Below are 19926 nucleotides of genomic sequence, written 5' to 3'. Positions count from 1 at the left end.
ATTCTTTCATATTAACAGCAACATAAAGTTTCCATAATAGTATGTATACCAAGAAAATTTAAATATTTCTCGTAGTTAAATATGTATGTTAAGACTTAAAGAAAGAAATATATATATTTGAAACTTCATCTGAAAAGGAATATTGCTTCCAGAGAAAAACACAATGTTGTTGAGTATTCATGAAGACACGGAACAATTGGAATTTTGTATGATCACGGCAGAACTGAGAGGTTTTGCAATGGCAGAAATTGAATAAGTGCAGTGCAGTATACTGTAAGTGGATAACAATCATCTCATGTTCCAGTTAGTCTCATTGCTTTGACTGGACTCTGGCTTACAAAGTTGCTGAAAAGGAGAACGATCTCCTGATTTCTGCTCTGACCACCTCCCAGGCACAAGGGCTGTAGCTCTTCTCCTTCAGGTAGACAGTGATCCTGTGGAAGTATTTCCTCACAGCCAGTCTGGAGTCCTCATGCATCAGGAGAGGCTCTTGCAGCCCTGCCTCTTGGGTCAGGCAGGCCTGCAGGGCCTTCAGCAGCTCATAGAGGCCAGTGCAGAAGCTGTCAAGGAGACTCTGGTTCCAGGCAGGACATGAGTACTGTGATGTGAAGAGGATGAAGGTCTGCCTGGTCATCTCGTGGAGGACAGAGAGGGCCTGAGCCTTCTGGACCTGCTTGCCTTCAAACTCCAGCCCGGCCAAGCCAAAGTCCTGTCTGTGCTTCAGGCAGGAGAAGGCAGAGATTCTCCTCCTTTGTCCCAGGAAAATCAAGGCCCTCATGTTGCCCTGGCTGTGAGTCTGAGGCAGGGTGCAAGCCAGAGAGAAGGTTGAACTGCAGAGAAGCATCACCAAGTTCACCAGAAAAGCAATGGGCAAGGCCATTGTGAAGCTTTTGGCTGCTTCGGCTCTGCCTGAGATGGATGATCCTGAACCTCCAACTCTAGGTTCTCTGAAGGACTCAATTTAGTATTTTGACTTAAATAGTGAACATCAGCTGTCAATTTGCTGAATACCCTCGCCTTGTCTTCTACTTCTGCTTGTATCTTTCTTTTGGGCATCGTCTAACAGTTAATAGTGTGTTTCCAAGACAATGTAAGGCTGTTGCCTCATACTGTTGCTTCTATTTTCCTTTTTGGCATTGCCCAACCAATTTTTTTTGCTGGTTTAGTTAGACCATTGCAAATACCATTGTTTGTCTTCTGCTTCTGCCTATATCTTCCTTTTGGACATTGTCTAACAATTAATAGTGTGTTTCAAGGTGGTTTACTTCTACTTCTGCTTCTATTGTCCTGTTTGGCATTCCCAAACAAGTTTTTTCCTGGTTTAGTTAGACCATTGCAAACACCATTAGTTGTCTTCTACTTCTGCTTTAAGTTTCCTTTTTTGGCATTGTCTTCCTGGGTTTTTGGGTATGTTAGACAGTGCCAAAGTGACTAAGGCACTTTGTAGTCATTACTTCCTACACTTCCATGCCACTAGGACTTTGCTAGGCAGTTCCTTTTCTAACTGAATCCCTGATTGAAATTTCACAACACAGATATTTGACAATGTATTCATGTGTGTTTCTCTATCTTTGCTTTACTCATAAAAAATAAGTGAAAGTTATATTAAATCTGCAGTTAAAGATTAAACAAAAATTTCCAACAGAATGTTAACTATAAAAGCTTTGAAAATTAACAATGTCATATAATTTCTTGACTTTTAGTACAATTCAGTTCAATATAAATTGTGGTTTCTATTTAAAACTCTATATCTAAATATCATATCTCATTCTCTTTAGTCTATACACTATCAGACTTTTAAAAGGATCTTAGGGTTTTGCTCTACAAAAATACCTAGAAAAGAAAGGGTCCTCCGCAACCCACTCAGGATGCCTTCTCTCTCTGAAGCAGAAGCTTGCTTTCTCTCAGTAAAGATACTTTGCTCTAAACCTTCATTGTTCCTAAAATTCATTCTTTGGTTCTTATCAGATCCCGTGTTAACAGCACCTGAAATGTATAAAGAATCTACTTGAGAAACCAGTGTCATATTATATATCTTAGTAACAAAGCAAATAATTCTATGCCTCATTATATTAGCAGAAGTAATGAGCTATTTGCATGAAGGGTGGATTCAGTTTTCGGCTTTGTGCCTAACAATTTATTAAAAACTAAATGTGTTATTATATTCAATATGTATTATTTATATTCAATATAATCTTATGACAACAATCAAAATTAACCATCATAATTACATCACAATTTAAAGTAAATTTGTAGAAAGTATTAATAGTATTTGACAATAAATCACTTACTTGTCCTACCCAGAAAAAAATTTGATATTGCAAAACTGGAACAACCATTTACAGAAGATATGACCAAAATTATTTTCCTAGTTCCTTCCCGACCAGAGAACCACTAACTTTTCTCTCTCACCCCTTCCTATGTAATTTCTGATAATTAGTTGTCACAAGTCCACTCTCACAAATGAGGCAACTGCCGTCAATTTTCCTGGTGTAGCGGATAGCTGCATTCCAGAGCCTCCTAACCACTAATTCCTCGTCTAAGTAGGCTGATTTTCTTAAGTACAGTTTTATCAACATTTTCAAGTGTTATTTTTCTTATGTGGGACTTCCGCACTACTGTTTCTTTTTTTTGTATTCTGAAGGTAGTAGAAAACTACTGAATGCAACAGAACAAAAACACAATGGAAGAGACAATGCAGGTTCAGAACTCCAGGGCTGGATGTTGGCTTAACACTAATAGGTACCACAGTAGGTTCAGTTACCTTCATGGTAGTAGTCCATTCATTCAGGTAGAGCCAACACAAACAAAAACAGAACCTTATACAACCTATCCAAACAGGATACTGAATAGTGCAAAACAGTTAATCAGAGTAACGCAAAACAGTGATAACCATGGTGGCCTTCAAAGAGAAGACAGATGCAAAACCCCCATATTTGCTCTAATTTCTAGGGTCGTATTCCCTAGAGATACTTAGACCTCTGGTCCGCATTGGTTAACACTCAGGGTGGACATTGTATCTTTCATTCTCAGCTGGCTCCTTGGTATGCTCAAGGGAGAAGGTGACTGATTGATTCTCTTCTTGGATCATTGGCCACTGGCTCATGCCACACCACCTGCCAGGAAGCCAGGCATACTGCCTTCTTGCTTGGTGACCTAACTTCCAAAAAGACTCACTACTGTTTTTTTTTTTTTGCCTTCTCTCTCCCCCTTTAAAAGTTGATGTTCCTCAGAATCACGCTTAAGTCTTCTTGTGCCTCTCATCTCTCCCTGTGCGACCACATTCTCCACTGAAATTTGGAGGGCCCAAAATCAACCTCCAACTACTTCCAGTCTTTAGACGCTACAAAGGTTTATATCTAAATAGCAGTGGACATTTACTTGGAAGTCTACTAGTCAGTTTAAAACTTTAATTTTGATGCTCTATCATGCCTCAATCTACATTTTTCTAAGAGAATGTGTGGAATTTTTCTTCTTATAAATTACAAAACTAATATTAACTATGTATTTCTATAAATTTACATTTTTATCACACAAAAATAAAAGATACACAAGCAGGAACTCCATCACATGTTCAACATCATAACTGAAGGAAATGTATACACTGGTTGATAGGAAGGAAATGCTTTTTTCTTTACTTTCATTTTTGGGAAGTGCTGAGGATCAGTTCCAGAACCTCACAAAAGCTCCATGAGAATACTTCTCTTGAGCTTATATTCACTGCCCATAAGATAGTCAGGTCCTCCTTCTATTGTAAGTTTCACAGTAATGAGGAAACAGAGTCTAAATTCCACTGTTTCATAAGGTCGCACAGTAATGTTTATGTATCCAAGAATGAATATATACAACAAATGTTATATGACAAAAATTTAATGAAAAAAGAAATGACAAATTAATTCTGAAGAACATTGTTTCATATTAACAACGACATAAGGTTTTCCATAATAATATGTATTTCCAGAAAATTTAAATACTTTACATCGTTAAAAAAAGTATGGTGAGACTTAATTAGAGGAACACATATATTTGAAATGTCATCTGAAAAGGAATATTGCCTCTACAGAAAGCCACAAAGTTGTCGAGTATTCATGAAGACATGGAACAATAGGAATTTTGTATGATCACAGCAGAACTGAGAGTCTTTGCAATGACAGAACTTGAACAAGTGCAGTGCAGTGTATTTAAGTGGATGACAATCTCTCATGTTCCAGTGGGTCTCATTGCTTCATCTGCCTTGCAAAGTTGCTGAAAAGGAGAACGATCTCCTGATTTCTGCTCTGACCACCTCCCAGGCACAAGGGCTGTAGCTCTTCTCCTTCAGGTAGACAGTGATCCTGTGGAAGTGTTTCCTCACAGCCAGTCTGGAGTCCTCATGCATCAGGAGAGGCTCTTGCAGCCCTGCCTCTTGGGTCAGGCAGGCCTCCAGGTCATTCAGCAGCTCATAGAAGCCAGCGCAGAAGCTGTCAAGGAGACTCTGGTTCCAGGCAGCACATGAGTACTGTGATGTGAAGAGGTTGAGGGTCTGCGTGCTCATCTCATGTAGGACAGAGAGGGCCTGAGCCTTCTGGACCTGCTTGCCTTCAAACTCCAGCCCAGCCAAGCCAAAGTCCTGTCTGTGGTTCAGGCAGGAGAAGGCAGAGATTCTCCTTTGTCCCAGGAGAATCAAGGCCCTCATATTGCCCTGGCTGTGAGTCTGAGGCAGGGTGCAAGCCAGAGAGAAGGTTGAACTGCAGAGAAGCATCACCAAGTTCACCAGGAAAGCAAAGGGCAAGGCCATTGTGAAGCTTTTGGCTGCTTCTGCTCTGCCTGAGATGGATGATCCTGAACCTCCAACTCTAGGTTCTCTGAAGCTCTGAATTTAGTGTTTTGACTTAAATAGTGAACATCAGATGTCCATTTGCTGAATACCCTCGCCTTGTCTTCTACTTCTGCTTATATCTTCCTTTTGGGCATCATCTAACAGTTAATAGTGTGTTTCCAAGACAATGTAAGGTTGTTGCCTCATAATTCTCCTTCTATTGTCCTGTTTGGCATTGCCCAAACAAGTTTTTTCCTGGTTTAGTTAGACAATTGCAAATACCATTGTTTGTCTTCTACTTCCCCTTATATCTGCCTTTTGGGCATCGTCTAACAATTAATAGTGTGTTTCCAAGACAATGTAAGGTTGTTGCCTTCTACTTCTGCTTCTATTGTCCTGTTTGGCATTGCCCAAACAAGTTTTTTCCTGGTTTAGTTAGACAATTGCAAATACCATTGGTTGTCTTCTACTTCAGCTTTCAACTTCCTTTTTGGCATTGTCCTCCTGGGTTTCTGTGTGTATGTTAGACAATGCCAAAGTGACTATGTTACTTTGTGTCATTGCTTCCTACACTTCTCATGCCACTAGGACTTTGCTAGGGAGTTCCTTTTCTACTTGAATCCCTGATCGAAAGACCACAACAGAGATATTTGACAATGTATTTATATGTGATTCTGTATCTTTGCTTTACTCCTAAAAATATGTGAAAGTCATATTAAATCTACAATTAAAAGTAAACAAAAATTTCTGACAGAAATTTAAGTATAAGAGTTTTGACAATTAACTATTTCATATAATTACTTGATTTTGTAGAATTCATTTCTATATAAATAGTGGTTTTTATTTACAAACTATATGTTTAGATATCATTTCTCATTTTCTTTTTTCTATGCACTAGCAGAAATTTAAAAGAACCTTGGGATTTTGCTCTACAAAAATACCTAAAGAGAAAGGGTCCACATCAACCTACTCAGGATGCCTTCTGTTGTTCTCTCAAACAGAAGCTTGCTTTCTCCCAGTAAAGATATTCTGCTCTTAACCTCCATTGTTCCTAAAATTTGTTCTTTGGATCTTATCACATCTTACATTAACAGAAAGTGAAATGTTTGACTAATCTACTAGAGGAAACCAAAGTCATACGATATATGTTAGGAACAAACCAAATAATTCTATGCCTCATTGTATTAGCAGTAGTAATGAGCTATTTGCATGAAGGGTGGAGTCAGTTTTCTACTTTCTGCCTAACAAGTTATCAAAAACTGAATGTGTTATTATATTCAATATGTATTATTTATACTCAATATAATCTTATGATAATAAAAATTAACCAGCATAATAACGTCAAAATTTAAAGTGAATGTGTAGAAGGTATTAATAGTATTTGACAATAAATCACTTACTTGTCCTATCCAGAAAAAAATTCGATATCGCCAAACTGGAACAACCATTCACAGCAGATAGGACCAAAATTATTTTCCTAGTTCCTTCCCGACCAGAGAACCACTAAGTTCTCTCTCTCACCGCTTCCTATGTAATTTCTGATAATTCGTTGTCACAAGTCCACTCTCACAAATGAGGCAACAGCTATCAGTTTTCCTGGTGTAGCGGATAGCCGCATTCCAGAGCCTCCTAACCACTAATTCCTCCTTTAAGTAGGCTGATTTTCTTAAGTACAGTCTTATCAACATTTTCAAGTGTTATTTTTCTCATCTGAGACTTCTTCACTACTGTTGGGTTTTTTTTTAATTTTGAAAGTATTAAATATTATAGAACACCACATAACAAAACCCAATGGAAGAGACAATGCAGTGAACTTAGTTCAGAACTCCAGGGCTGGATATTGTCATAACACTAATAGGCAGCACGGTATGCACAGTTACCTTCAAGGTAGTGGTCCATTCAATCAGGTAGAGCCAACTCAAACAAAAAAACACTACCTGATACAACCTATCCAAATACAATATTGAATAGAGCCAAACAGTGACAACCATGGTGGCCCTAAAAGCTAAGACAGATGGAAACGCCCTATATTGGCTCTACTGCATAGGGTCATCCTCCCTAGAGATATTGAGACCTCTGTTCCTCATGGGCTAACACTCAGGGCCGGGATTGTATTTTTGATTCTCAGCTGGTGCCCTGACAGGCTCAAGGGAGAGGCTGACTGATTGCTTCTCTTCCTGACTCACCTGCCACTGGCGCACGCCACACCACCTGCCAGGAAGCCAGGCATGCTGCCTTCTTGCTTGGTGCCCTAACTTCCATCATAGCTCACTACTGTTTCTTTTTAGCCTTCTCTCTTCTCCCGTTAAAAGTTGATGTTCCCCACAATCACCCTTAAGTCTTCTTGTGCCTCTCATCTCTCCCTGTGCGACCACATTCTCCAATGAGATATGTAGGGCCAAAAATCAACTTCCAACAACTTCCTTTCTTTGGACTTTGCAAAGGTTGATATCCAAATAGCAGTGCACGTTTACTTAAAAGTCTTCTAGTCAATTTAAAACTTTAATTTTCGTGTTGTATCCTGCCTCGATCCACATTTTTCTCAGAGAAACTTTGGAGTTTTCCTTCTTATAAATTACATAACTAATGTTAAGTATGTATTTCTACAAATTTACATTTTTAACCCACAAAAATAAAAGATACACAAGCAGGAACTCCGTCAGATGTTCAACATCATAAATGAAGGAAATGTATACACTGGTGGACAGGAAGGGAATGTTCTTTTCTTTACTGTTATTTTGGGGCAGTGCTAAGGATCAGTTGAAGGACCTCTCAAACGCCACATGAGCACCATTGTATTGAGCTCACTTTCACTGCCCATAAGGTAGTCAGCTCCTTCTTCTACTGCAAGTATCACAGTAATGAGGAAATAGAGTCTAACTTCCACTGGTTCATAATTTCGCACAGTAATGTGTGGTGGATTCAAGAATAAGTTAATAGAACAAATGTTATACGATAAAAATTTAATGAAAAAGGAAAATGACAATTAACTCTGAAGAACATTCTTTCATATTAACAGCAATGTAATGTTTTTCATAATAGTATGTATATCAACAAACTTTAAATATTTTTCATAGTTAAATATGTATGTTAAGACTTAAATAGAGGAACACTTATACTTGAAATGTCATCTGAAAAGAAAAATTGCCTCTAGAGAAAGACACAAAGAGTATTCATGAAGACGCTGAACAATTGGAATTTTGTATGATCACAGCAGAAGTGAGAGTCTTTGCAACGGCAGAACTTGCACAAGTGCAGTGCAGTGTAATTAAATGGATGACAATCATCTCATGTTCCAGTTGGTCTCATTGCTTCCTCTGGACTCTGCCTTGCAAAGTTGCTGAAAATGAGAATGATCTCCAGATTTCTGCTCTGACTACCTCCCAGGCACAAGGACTGTAGCTCTTCTCTTTCAGGTAGACAGTGATCCTGTTGAAGTATTTCCTCACAGCCAGTCTGGAGTCCTCATGTATCAGGAGAGGCTCTTCCAGCCCTGTCTCCTGAGTCAGGCAGGCCTCCAGGTCATTCAGCTGCTCATAGAGGCCAGCACAGAAGCTGTCAAGGAGACTCTGGTTCCACGCAGCACCTGAGTACTGTGATGTGAAGAGGTTGAGTGTCTGCGTGATCATCTCATGTAGGACAGAGAGGGCCTGAGCCTTCTGGACCTGCTTGCCTTCAAACTCCAGCCCGGCCAAGCCAAAGTCCTGTCTGTGCTTCAGGCAGGACAAGGCAGTGATTCTCCTCCTTTGTCCCAGGAGAATCAAGGCCCTCATGTTGCCCTGGCTGTGAGTCTGAGGCAGGGTGCAGGCCAGAGAGAAGGTTGAACTGCAGAGAAGCATCACCAAATTCACCAGAAAAGCAAAGGGCAAGGCCATTGTAAAGCTTTTGGCTGCTTCGGCTCTGCCTGAGATGGATGATCCTGAACCTCCAACTCTGGGTTCTCTGAAGGTCTCAATTTAGTGCTTTGACTTAAATAGTGAACATCAGATGTCCATTTGCTGAATACCCTCGCCTTGTCTTCTGCTTATATCTTCCTTTTGGGTATGGTCTAACACTTAATAGTGTGTTTCCAAGACAATGTAAGGTTGTTGCCTCCTACTTCTTGTATTGCCCTGTTTGGCTTTGCCCAACCAAGTTTTTTCCTGGTTGATTTAGACCATTGCAAATACCATTGGTTGCCTTCTACTTCTGCTTATATCTTCCTTTTGGGCATTGTCTAACAGCTAATAGTGTGTTTCCAAGACAATGTAAGGTTTTTGGCTTCTACTTCTGCTTCTATTTTCCTTTTTGGCATTGTCAACCAATTTTTTGCTGGTTTAGTTAGACTATTGCAAATACCATTGTTTGTCTTCTACTTCTGCTTATATCCTCCTTTTGGGCATCCCCTAACATTTAATAGTGGGTTTGCAAGCCAATGTAAGGTTGTTTCCTTCAACTTCTTCTTCGATTGTCCTGTTTGGTATTGCCCAACCACTTTTTTTGCTGGTTTAGTTAGACTATTGCAAATACCATTGGTTGTCTCCTACTTCTGCTTATATCGTCCTTTTGGGCATCCCCTAACAGTTAATAGTGGGTTTGCAAGCCAATGAAAGTTTGTTTCCTTTTACTTCTGCTTCGATTGTTCTGTTTGGTATTGCCCAACCACTTTTTTTTGCTGGTTTAGTTAGACTATTGCGGATACCATTGTTTATCTTGTAGTTCTGCTTATATCTCCCTTTTGGGAATCCCCTAACAGTTAATAGGGGGTTTGCAAGCCAATAAAAGTTTGTTTCCTTCTACTTCTGCTTCGATTGTCCTGTTTGGTATTGCCCAACCACCTTTTTTGCTGGTTTAGTTAGGCTATTGCAAATACCATTGGTTGTCTTCTACTTCCGCTTTCAGTTTCCTTTTTTGGCATTGTCCTCCTGTGTTTCTGTTGGTATGTTAGACAATGCCAAGACTAAGGCACTTTGTAGTCATTACTTCCCACACATCCATGCCACTAGGACTTTTCTAGGCAGTTCCTTTTCTAATTGAATCCCTGATCGAAATTCCACAACAGAGATATATGACAATGAATTTATGTGTGTTTCTGTATCTTTGCTTTACTCATAAAAATCAGTGAAAGTCATATTAAATCTACAATTTAAAGTAAACAAAAATTTCTGACAAAGTTAAGGATAAAAGCTTTGACAGTTCACTCTTTCATATAATTACTTGACTTTTAGTAGAATTCATTTCAATATAAATAGTGGTTTTTAGTTATAAACTATATATTTAGATATCATTTCTCATTTTCTTTTTTCTATGCACTAGTAGAAATTTAAAAGAACCTTGGGATTGTGCTCTATAAAAATACCTAAAGAGAAAGGGTCCACAGGAACCCACTCAGGATGCCTTCTGTTGCTCTCTCAAACAGAAGCTTGCTTTCTCTCAGTAAAGATATTCTGCTCTTAACCTCCATTGTTCCTAAAATTTATTCTTTGGTGCTTATCACATCCCACGTTAACAGCAAGTGAAATGTTTGATGAATCTACTAGAAGAAACCAATGTCATATGATATATGTTAGGAACAAAGCAGATAATTTTATGCATCATTATACTAGCAGTAGTAATGAGCTATTTGCATGAAGGGTGGAGTCATTCTTCTACTTTCTGCCTAACAAGTTATCAAAAACTAAATGTCTTATTATATTCAATATGTATTATTTATTTTCAATATAATCTTATGACAATAAAAATTTACCAGCATAATAATGTCACAATTTAAAATAAACATGTAGAAGGTATTAATAGTATTTGACAATAAATCACTTACTTGTCCTATCCAGAAAAAAATTCGGTATCGCCAAACTGGAACAACCATTCACAGCAGATAATACCAAAATTATTTTCCTAGTTCCTTCCCGACCAGAGAACCACTAAGTTCTCTCTCTCACCGCTTCCTATGTAATTTCTGATAATTAGTTGTCACAAGTCCGCTCTCACAAATGAGGCAACTGCTATCAGTTTTCCTGGTGTAGCAGATAGCTGCATTCCAGAGCCTCCTAACCACTAATTCCTCCTTTAAGCAGGCTGATTTTCTTAAGTACAGTTTCAACATTTTCAAGTGTTATTTTTCTCATCTGAGACTTCTTCACTACTGTTGGGTTTTTTTTTTAAATTTTGAAAGTATTAAATATTATAGAACGCCACATAACAAAACCCAATGGAAGAGACAATGCAGTGAACTTAGTTCAGAACTCCAGGGCTGGATATTGTCATAACACTAATAGGCAGCATGGTATGCACAGTTACCTTCAAGGTAGTGGTCCATTCAATCAGGTAGAGCCAACTCAAACAAAAAACACTACCTTATACAACCTATCCAAATAGAATATTGAATAGAGCCAAACAGTGACAACCATGGTGGCCCTAAAAGCTAAGACAGATGGAAACGCCCTATATTGGCTCTACTGCATAGGGTCATCCTCCCTAGAGATATTCAGAGCTCTGGTCCTCATTGGCTAACACTCAGGGCCGGGATTGTTTCTTTGATTCTCAGCTGGTTTCCTGACAGGCTCAAGGGAGAGGCTGACTGATCGATTCTCTTCCTGGCTCACCTGCCACTGGCTCACGCCACACCACCTGCCAGGAAGCCAGGCATGCTGCCTTCTTGCTTGGTGCCCTAACTTCCAACATACCTCACTACTGTTTCTTTTTAGCCTTCTCTCTTCTCCCGTTAAAAGTTGATGTTCCCCACAATCACCCTTAAGTCTTCTTGTGCCTCTCATCTCTCCCTGTGCGACCACATTCTCCAATGAGATATGTAGGGCCAAAAATCAACTTCCAACAACTTCCTTTCTTTGGACTTTGCAAAGGTTGATATCCAAATAGCAGTGCACATTTACTTAAAATCTTCTAGTCAGTTTAAAACTTTAATTTTCTTGTTGTATCGTGCCTCGATCCACATTTTTCTCAGAGAATCTTTGGAGTTTTCCTTCTTATAAATTACATAACTAATGTTAAGTATGTATTTCTACAAATTTACATTTTTAACCCACAAAAATAAAAGATACACAAGCAGGAACTCCGTCAGATGTTCAACATCATAAATGAAGGAAATGTATACACTGGTGGACAGGAAGGGAATGTTCTTTTCTTTACTGTTATTTTGGGGCAGTGCTAAGGATCAGTTGAAGGACCTCTCAAACGCCACATGAGCACCATTGTATTGAGCTCACTTTCACTGCCCATAAGGTAGTCAGCTCCTTCTTCTACTGCAAGTATCACAGTAATGAGGAAATAGAGTCTAACTTCCACTGGTTCATAATTTCGCACAGTAATGTGTGGTGGATTCAAGAATAAGTTAATAGAACAAATGTTATACGATAAAAATTTAATGAAAAAGGACAATGACAACTCTGAAGAACATTCTTTCATATTAACAGCAATGTAATGTTTTTCATAATAGTATGCATATCAACAAACTTTAAATATTTTTCATAGTTAAATATGTATGTTAAGACTTAAATAGAGGAACACTTATACTTGAAATGTCATCTCAAAAGAAAAATTGCCTCTAGAGAAAGACACAAAAAGTATTCATGAAGACACAGAACAATTGGAATTTTGTATGATCACAGCAGAAGTGAGAGTCTTTGCAATGGCAGAACTTGCACAAGTGCAGTGCAGTGTATTTAAATGGATGACAATCATCTCATGTTCCAGTTGGTCTCATTGCTTCCTCTGGACTCTGCCTTGCAAAGTTGCTGAAAAGGAGAACGATCTCCTGATTTCTGCTCTGACCACCTCCCAGGCACAAGGGCTGTAGCTCTTCTCCTTCAGGTAGACAGTGATCCTGTTGAAGTATTTCCTCACAGCCAGTCTAGAGTCCTCATGTATCAGGAGAGGCTCTTCCAGCCCTGTCTCCTGAGTCAGGCAGGCCTCCAGTTCATTCAGCTGCTCATAGAGGCCAGCACAGAAGCTCTCAAGGAGAGTTTGGTTCCAAGCAGCACGTGAGTACTGTGATGTGAAGAGGTTGAGGGTCTGCGTGCTCATCTCATGTAGGACAGATAGGGCCTGAGCCTTCTGGACCTCCTTGCCATCAAAGTCCAGCCTGGCCAACCCAAAGTCCTGCCTATGCTTCAGGGAGGAGAAAGTGGCGATTCTCCTCATTTGTCCTAGGAGTATCAAGTCACTCTTTGTCCTTGAATTGTTTGTTTGTGACAGATCACAGTCCTAAGAGTAGATTGACTTGCAGCTGAGCAGCACCAGAGCTACCCAGAAAATAATTGAAGGTGCCATTGTTAGTCTTGTTGGTGTTTTTGCCCTGGTAGAATCTTCCCTTCTAGATTCTCTGAAGACCTTGATTTGTCTATAGATCTTTTGTAGCACAGGTGGTACTTTTCAGTTTCTGAATGTAATCTCTATTACTTACTTTCAACTTCTATTTTTAGTTTCCTTATGCATTTTCTATGACTTTAGAGCAGTGTTTCTCGACCATTTGGGGATTATTGTTTCTCACTTCCTTATTCCAAGGCCTTTTAGATATTTTATTTAATTCAAAACCTATTAAATTTTAATAGCATAAATATGCTCTATATTTACTCATTTGCCCCGTGTGTGTATACTTTAGACATAAAGCTGTTAAATTTATCTTTGTACTCATTCCAGGACTAAAAATAACTGAATAAAAATTTTAATCTCTGTGTTATATTTAAAACATGCTAACTTTTATCTTCATAACTAAATTTTCTTAGTGGCTAATATAATTTATTTATGTGATTAATTTGATTAAATGCCAAATTATCAAAGTCATGTATAGTTTATCAATCTGTAATATTTGGGAGCAATGTAATAAAATGACTACAATCATTGTTAAGCTGTATTGAAAATAATTATTATGGTAACATTTATATTAATGTACTTAATTCGCTTATGAAAAATGTTTAATTTCATTTGCAACTAGATATTCAAATACTCAGTATTTTCTCTTTTTACTTGTCATATAATTGATATTTTCAATAACTTTAGTAAAACTGTAAAACAAAATTTGAAATTTGTATATTTACTTTTGAGTGGCCACAGCACACTGAGAAGCTCTGACTAGCAATTGTGAGTCACATTTACCATGCAGATCATGACAGCTCCCTTGCTTGAGAGCCTCCTCTCATGATATGACTGGCACATCCAATAAACCTTAGAAAGTTCTTCAGTGATAGCCATATATTTGCCAAAAGTTTGTAAGTCTGATCTAGAGCACTTTTGCCTATCTCCATCATCACAATGTTAATACTTTATTATGTGATACACAAAATGAAACAATTAAAATAAAAAAATCTAAGGAATAGGATTATGTCAGGTACCATTGAGCTTTGAAGTGCTACAAACCTGTAGAATATCTAAGATTCATTCACACCTCCAAGAATTAATTTTCAGACTTTTCAAATCAACATCTTATCCAGTGAGAAAACATGATTGACAGATATCAATTTTATTTTAAAATATTTCATTTGTTTTATAGTCCAAAATTTCTAGGGTACCTTGGGAAGTTCAAATTCTAATTGATTCTTATCAAACAAAAGGCAACAGTGTTTTTCCTAAATGTCAACATTGAGATTAAAATGTCACACAGTAAGTGGTTCTACAATTATTCATTTAACATGCAAGAAACTCGATAGAAATTTTTTTCTCATTTATTTTTTCTTTACAAGAAAGAGTCGTCATTTTTTTGCACAATGATTTGGGACAAACAAAAGAAAATGCACATCTAAATGTGATTTTTAAAAATGTCAAGAAAGCAATTTATTACAAAAAGGAAAGTACAAAATATGTCTTAGCTACATTCATCCCAACAGAGCGGAAACTGAGCAGTGTGGAAAAGCAGAGACAAGATGGGTAAGGGTGTGGTCTACTGGGCCTGGGCTTTAAAAAGTAATGATTCCCTTGTGCAGGGGATGATTTCAACTTTCTCACCCCCAACCTTCACAAGAGATCAAAGAAGAGGCACCAACCAGCTTACAAGAAAATACTGAAGGAAAGCAAATTTGTGAGAGTGCAAATCTGAATAGTGGACAAGTGTTAATTGCATCGGGTTTTTCCCTAGTGAGTGAATAAACTCAGCCTGTTAATGATCATAGCAGGTCTCTGATAAAAACAAAAGAACTGACACTTTCAATGGGCAATTCCACTAACTTAATAGAGTTAAGTAATAAAGATAGTGTTAGTAAAAGCAACAATATATCCAGATCACATAGTGTTTATTGTTAGTCTCTGTTGGTAGGATTTGCAAAATTCGTCTTCACTTTAACAACAAATAGCACTAGCATTTTTCATATTCTTTGAACATACACAAGTAGGAAGTCCTCAGCCCACGGATTCATAGTGAGTAAAACAGGTAGTGCCAGGTTCTATTCTTGTCCTTATTCTCAAAAGATAAGATGAAAGCACGGCAAGCTTGTGACTGTAGAGACCATGTTGGGACACAGAAAACCCCTCTCGCAGTCTTTGCATTCACATGTTATCTGGGTACAAGAACCGGGGATGATTTCTACACCATTCATTGTTTTCAGTCCTGGGTGTTCTCTGTCTTTCCTACTTCTATTTGACTCTACCACTGAAAAGCCCTATATGCTGATCCCAGCATGTTGCATGAATTATTTAATGATTAATTTGGATCCCATTATATTTTTAAATGTTAGATCCTATTCTTGTCTACTTCAAACTATAATTTTACAAGCTTGAAACTTTGTGTAAAACACTGTTAGTGCTCAGATATATATTAATAAATAACATTTTGCACACATAAATGACATTCTGCACACTTCTATGCATTTGTTCAAATCCATCAGGCTCTAATTTCCACCTGTCTGGGGAGAACACATACTTGAGTTGTGCTTAGGTGAAAGGAGAAAATCAATCCAGTCTGAGAGATGAAGGAGCTCCCATTTAAAAAGCTCATTGAGACACTAAAAATATGGCCAGAGATGGCTGAAGACTCTCAGTCACTTGAATTTCCTGCAGAGGTTGTTTCTGGATTAATTGCACTGACTTACATTGAAGAACAGAAATAAAATATGATGACACTTGATAAAGCAAGAAGAAAGGAAGAATTCATTCTAAACTGCTGGGACAGGTGTCAGGACCATCACAACTAGGAAGACAGAGGGCCTCAACTGTGAGTACAGCAAAGACAGCCTACAAGAATAATGGAGTCAGGAGACAGAAAATCACTGAGCAGATAGCTAAACTGGAGAGTCCTTGCTAAACCAACTTAACAAAGGTACTTATGAGCACAGGCCAAAGCTGTCAGATGTGCATTGTGGAGATAAGAAACTGGATAAGATAGTGTGGACAATGAAATATCCAGGGAAGGGCATTGTAAGGAAACTTATTTACCGTGAATCTTATGTCCATGGGACTAGGCAGTCTGGGCCCAAAGAAGATGAATCGTCAAAAAGGATTCCAGGAATATTTACAAAGTTTGAACTACGTGAGTCTTTGTCAAAACCTTAAGAACTCTAGAGAAAGAGATAGAGAACTATCCTCTAAATTGTCACATGGGAGATAGAATTACAATTCTTTAACAAGAGAATTTAGTGGATTACTTTAATCAGTAAAGTGTATTTTAAAAATACTTTTTAAGAATGTTAAGAATCTTGGAAGCCTATTCACTTTAACTTGCGTTTTGAAACAAGAGTACTTACAGTTGGATACTTGCTCTATTCCCTTTCACAGTTTCTCCTTATATCAATTACTTGCATAACCAACATACAACTACCAACACTAAGAAACTAGCATTGCTGCTATATATTATTTAGATGTAAGAGTTTACTCAGATTACCTCAGTCTATTCACTGATGCCTTTTTCTGTTCCAAGAATCAATGAATTCCACGTTAAATTTTGTTATCGTGTCTCTGGAGATTCTCTCAATCTCTAACGCATGCTCAGTCTCTGTTCCTGTAGCCTAGAGACTTCTGAAGAATATTGTGAATTATTATGCAGAATTTCATCAATTTGGATTTGGGTGGTATTCACTCATGATTAAACTGAAGTTATAAATTTAAGGAAAGAACACACTACAGTTGATGTATTTACATCACATGATACAGGGAATATAAAATATCATTTACTATTGATTTTGGGTTTAGTCCTTGGGATAAGTTGGTGTCTTCTAGCTTTTACCAGGATAAAATTACTGTTTTCCCTTCCCACAATCAAATGGAGAGAAATTAAATTCCATCCTTTGGAAAGAGAATGGTCAAATACTTTGTTGACCTGTTAAATAGCATCACAATAATTAACAAATACTTAGGAGTGAACTACTTGGAGGATCTATAGTGATCCTTGCTACTTTTAAAAGGTTTTCCCTCTAACCCACTGAAATTATTTTTATGGTGTTCTAAATGTGATATTCACATCACTTCTATATTTTTAAATTTGGAATTCTTTTGAATAAAAATTTGCCCCAAATTTATGTATCAACTAATTTTACTAATATCAGTAATAATGTACACATCCATTCTATTTTCTTGGTTATGATAACACACTACCATTATTTATTTTGTGGTTCTAGTTGTCTGAACTTTGGCTGGTGGGTGATCTTTCAGATTGGCCCATGTTCTTTTTTCTCTACACCTACACTTTTTCTGTTGAGTACTTTTCTATCTTCTGATACCACAAACTACTCCAGGCTCTTCTTGTAGTTCCATTCCCCATCATGAATTCCATTCTTTCTCCAAAAAGACTCAATACCTTTTATTTGGAATGTGTATTAAAAACTAAGTTCTGAGATTTAGATGTGGCTGTCACTATTGGAATGTTACTGCCTTTAGGTCTTTTATTATTAGAGACAAGACTAGATAGATAGAGATGTAGGTTAGCATATATATGTTAATGTATGTACACATCTTTTTGTGTTTCAAAAAAGATCATATCAAAATATACTAAAATAGACATGAGAATATAAGAACATCTTTGATTTTAATTCATCATAATATGTTTCACTCTAGCTTTTCCACTTTATTTGAAGCTTTTTTCCCCTACTTCAAGGTTCTGCTTTTTATTATCTGTAATATTATTATTTAGTTGCTCAACCCTAGTAATACATGTAAAGTAGTTGCAAAACAACTAACTAAAATCTTTGAGATAAGCAAATATATCTACTCGAGTACATTATTTGTGTACAGTTATTTAGTCTTTGGTCTTAAGGTGCTTAACTTGTTTAATGTGGTTGGACAGAGTAATTTTCATTTTTAGAGGGATTATGCCATGTGTTTCACCTTATCTGTTATAGTCTACATTCCATCTGAATTTCTATTCCCAAGAGGTTGGTTTTTCAAAAATATTTTTGTACAATAAATTTCAGTTTTTTAGTTAATAGTCCCACAGATTTAAACAAGTGAAGAGAATCACTGCTTATTTCTTTTTACTGCAAGTTTATTATGCGCTTAAATTGAGAAAACTTTCTAACAATTTGTACCATGACATTTGGTACAGATACAGCGTCTACCTTTCCTTGGGGGCTCACTGGTTGCATTGTTGACCCTTTTGAAAGAAATCTATTTTAATTTATAGCATACTCTGCAAAAAGGAATTCTTGTTTTTTTCACAGATGCTGCACTTTCTGAAGAACTTTGTAGGGGATTCTGGGAAGAATTCGAAACCGAAAGAAAGAGGAACCTGTCTCAGTTCCTAAGAACTGCAAGTGCTAGAATCTGACAGAACTATTTTGGACTCTGAGAGATACTGAAGGCTTGCAATTTTCAGAGTAAGTCTTAGATGATAAATGATGGCTTTTCTGAGTCTGCTTAAACATTTCCCACAGTAGCAGCAGATATCCCGTACTTCCTCACCCTTTCCTTCACTTTTCAAGGTCTCTTCTCAGATCTCCAATTGCCAGATTTGATTCTAAGTCTTCCTCCTGTATACGGAGTGAACCCCGGGACACTGGCAGGCCAGCTTCCTCTTCCTCTTTTATTTGTCTCTTTTTCCCACTTCAAAAATTAGACATTATGTACTAGAATATTCAAAGTCAACAAACACAGAAACAAAAATAAAAAGAAATTGTACATGCCAGAGAAAGATGTAGTTCCAGAAATAATCTAAGAAGAACTTCAGTTCATAGATCAGGTTGATTCTGGGTCTCAAGACAGACTGCAACAATTAGAAAACAAAAATAGCAACTGTTATAACTTGGGCCCCGGTATAAAATCCAAGGAGGCAAGAGGCCAAAAATTTAGGTGGCAAAGGCTTTATTTCCAGGCCTGGCGACTAGTCTCCGGGAGCCAATTTGGAGACTGTGTCCCCGAGACTGAAGGGAGGACTTTAAAAAGAGGCTGGAGGAAAAGTGGGGAGGGGAGAAACAAAGAAACCTGCAGAGCCATCAAACTTGTTGACCCGAGTCTGGAAACTGTATTGCTGTCCGCTTAGCTTTGACAATCTCGGGAGTTCCTGGTGTTTTTCAAATTACTCCCATCTTGCAGACTGACATTATCTCAGAGTGGCACGTCTGCAGCAATATTTGGAGAAGAAAGTGGGGAAGTTAATTATCCCAGGACAGCTCGTTTTCATTAGTGAGTGCGAAGGGGTCACGAGTTATGAGACGCTGGAACTTAAGTTTTACAAAGATCTGATATCTAACTCATTTGATACATACAGAACAAAAGGAAAGCACCAACTGGGGTTTGGGCCATAGTATTACCCGGTAATTTTTTTTAAGCTAAACAGTTCTTAAACTTTGGGGCAGGCTCATTTTATGACAGATCATCACCGGGTCGGGAGGAGGTCACCAGAAACCCAAATTCTTTATGGCCTAGATAGATAGGTGAGGGGAGAGGGAGGCAATAAGGCGCCATACAGAACAGAAAATGGCGGTTATGTGTCAAGGTCAGGGTAAAGGGTTAAACTCATAAGCAAATCTCTCTGCACACAAGCAGGTTACTTTAAACAAATGTAAATTAATTGTCATTCTAGTTTTCTTTAGCTCTTTAGCGGAGAATAGAGGCACCTAGCAGTGATTAACAACCCTTGTTAGCTTGTTTTAGCATAGCTTCTGTAGTTTGTAGAGGGCAACAATGGTTAACATATCAATTGGGTGAGATTCTTGTAATTCTTTACAGAGGAGAGTGTTGTTCAACATATCAATTAGGTCACTTAACATATCAGT

The 19926-nt window shown here is 37.8% G+C and overlaps 3 protein-coding genes and 1 pseudogene across 3 annotated transcripts; all 4 read right to left on the bottom strand.

Annotated features, from left to right (window-relative positions):
• Positions 1-334: 334 nt before the first annotated feature.
• On the bottom strand, positions 335-880 carry LOC100721849 (interferon alpha-17-like). Its single transcript, XM_005007966.2, has one exon. The coding sequence runs from the start codon at positions 878-880 to the stop codon at positions 335-337; it is 546 nt and encodes a 181-aa protein (XP_005008023.2).
• A 3345-nt stretch (positions 881-4225) lies between these two features.
• LOC100720391 (interferon alpha-4-like) lies at positions 4226-4777 on the bottom strand. The gene has a single exon (XM_003479167.2). The coding sequence runs from the start codon at positions 4775-4777 to the stop codon at positions 4226-4228; it is 552 nt and encodes a 183-aa protein (XP_003479215.2).
• A 3326-nt stretch (positions 4778-8103) lies between these two features.
• On the bottom strand, positions 8104-8673 carry LOC134471683 (interferon alpha-4-like). Its single transcript, XM_063231323.1, has one exon. The coding sequence runs from the start codon at positions 8671-8673 to the stop codon at positions 8104-8106; it is 570 nt and encodes a 189-aa protein (XP_063087393.1).
• A 3820-nt stretch (positions 8674-12493) lies between these two features.
• LOC100718821 (interferon alpha-4-like) lies at positions 12494-13063 on the bottom strand (annotated as a pseudogene).
• Between the last annotated feature and the right edge of the window lie 6863 nt (positions 13064-19926).

This window comes from Cavia porcellus, unplaced genomic scaffold (assembly GCF_034190915.1).
Source record: "Cavia porcellus strain 051 isolate PalLab524CR breed Dunkin Hartley unplaced genomic scaffold, mCavPor4.1 scaffold_1, whole genome shotgun sequence".
NCBI classification, from domain to species: Eukaryota; Metazoa; Chordata; class Mammalia; order Rodentia; family Caviidae; genus Cavia; species Cavia porcellus.
The sequence above is the reverse complement of the archived record's forward strand: the minus strand, read 5'-3'. Positions and strand labels throughout refer to the sequence as shown.

Coding starts and splice junctions, on each gene's coding strand:
- LOC100721849 (XM_005007966.2), bottom strand. CDS start 880: ATGGCCTTGCCCATTGCTTTTCTGGTGAACTTGGTGATGCTTCTCTGC.
- LOC100720391 (XM_003479167.2), bottom strand. CDS start 4,777: ATGGCCTTGCCCTTTGCTTTCCTGGTGAACTTGGTGATGCTTCTCTGC.
- LOC134471683 (XM_063231323.1), bottom strand. CDS start 8,673: ATGGCCTTGCCCTTTGCTTTTCTGGTGAATTTGGTGATGCTTCTCTGC.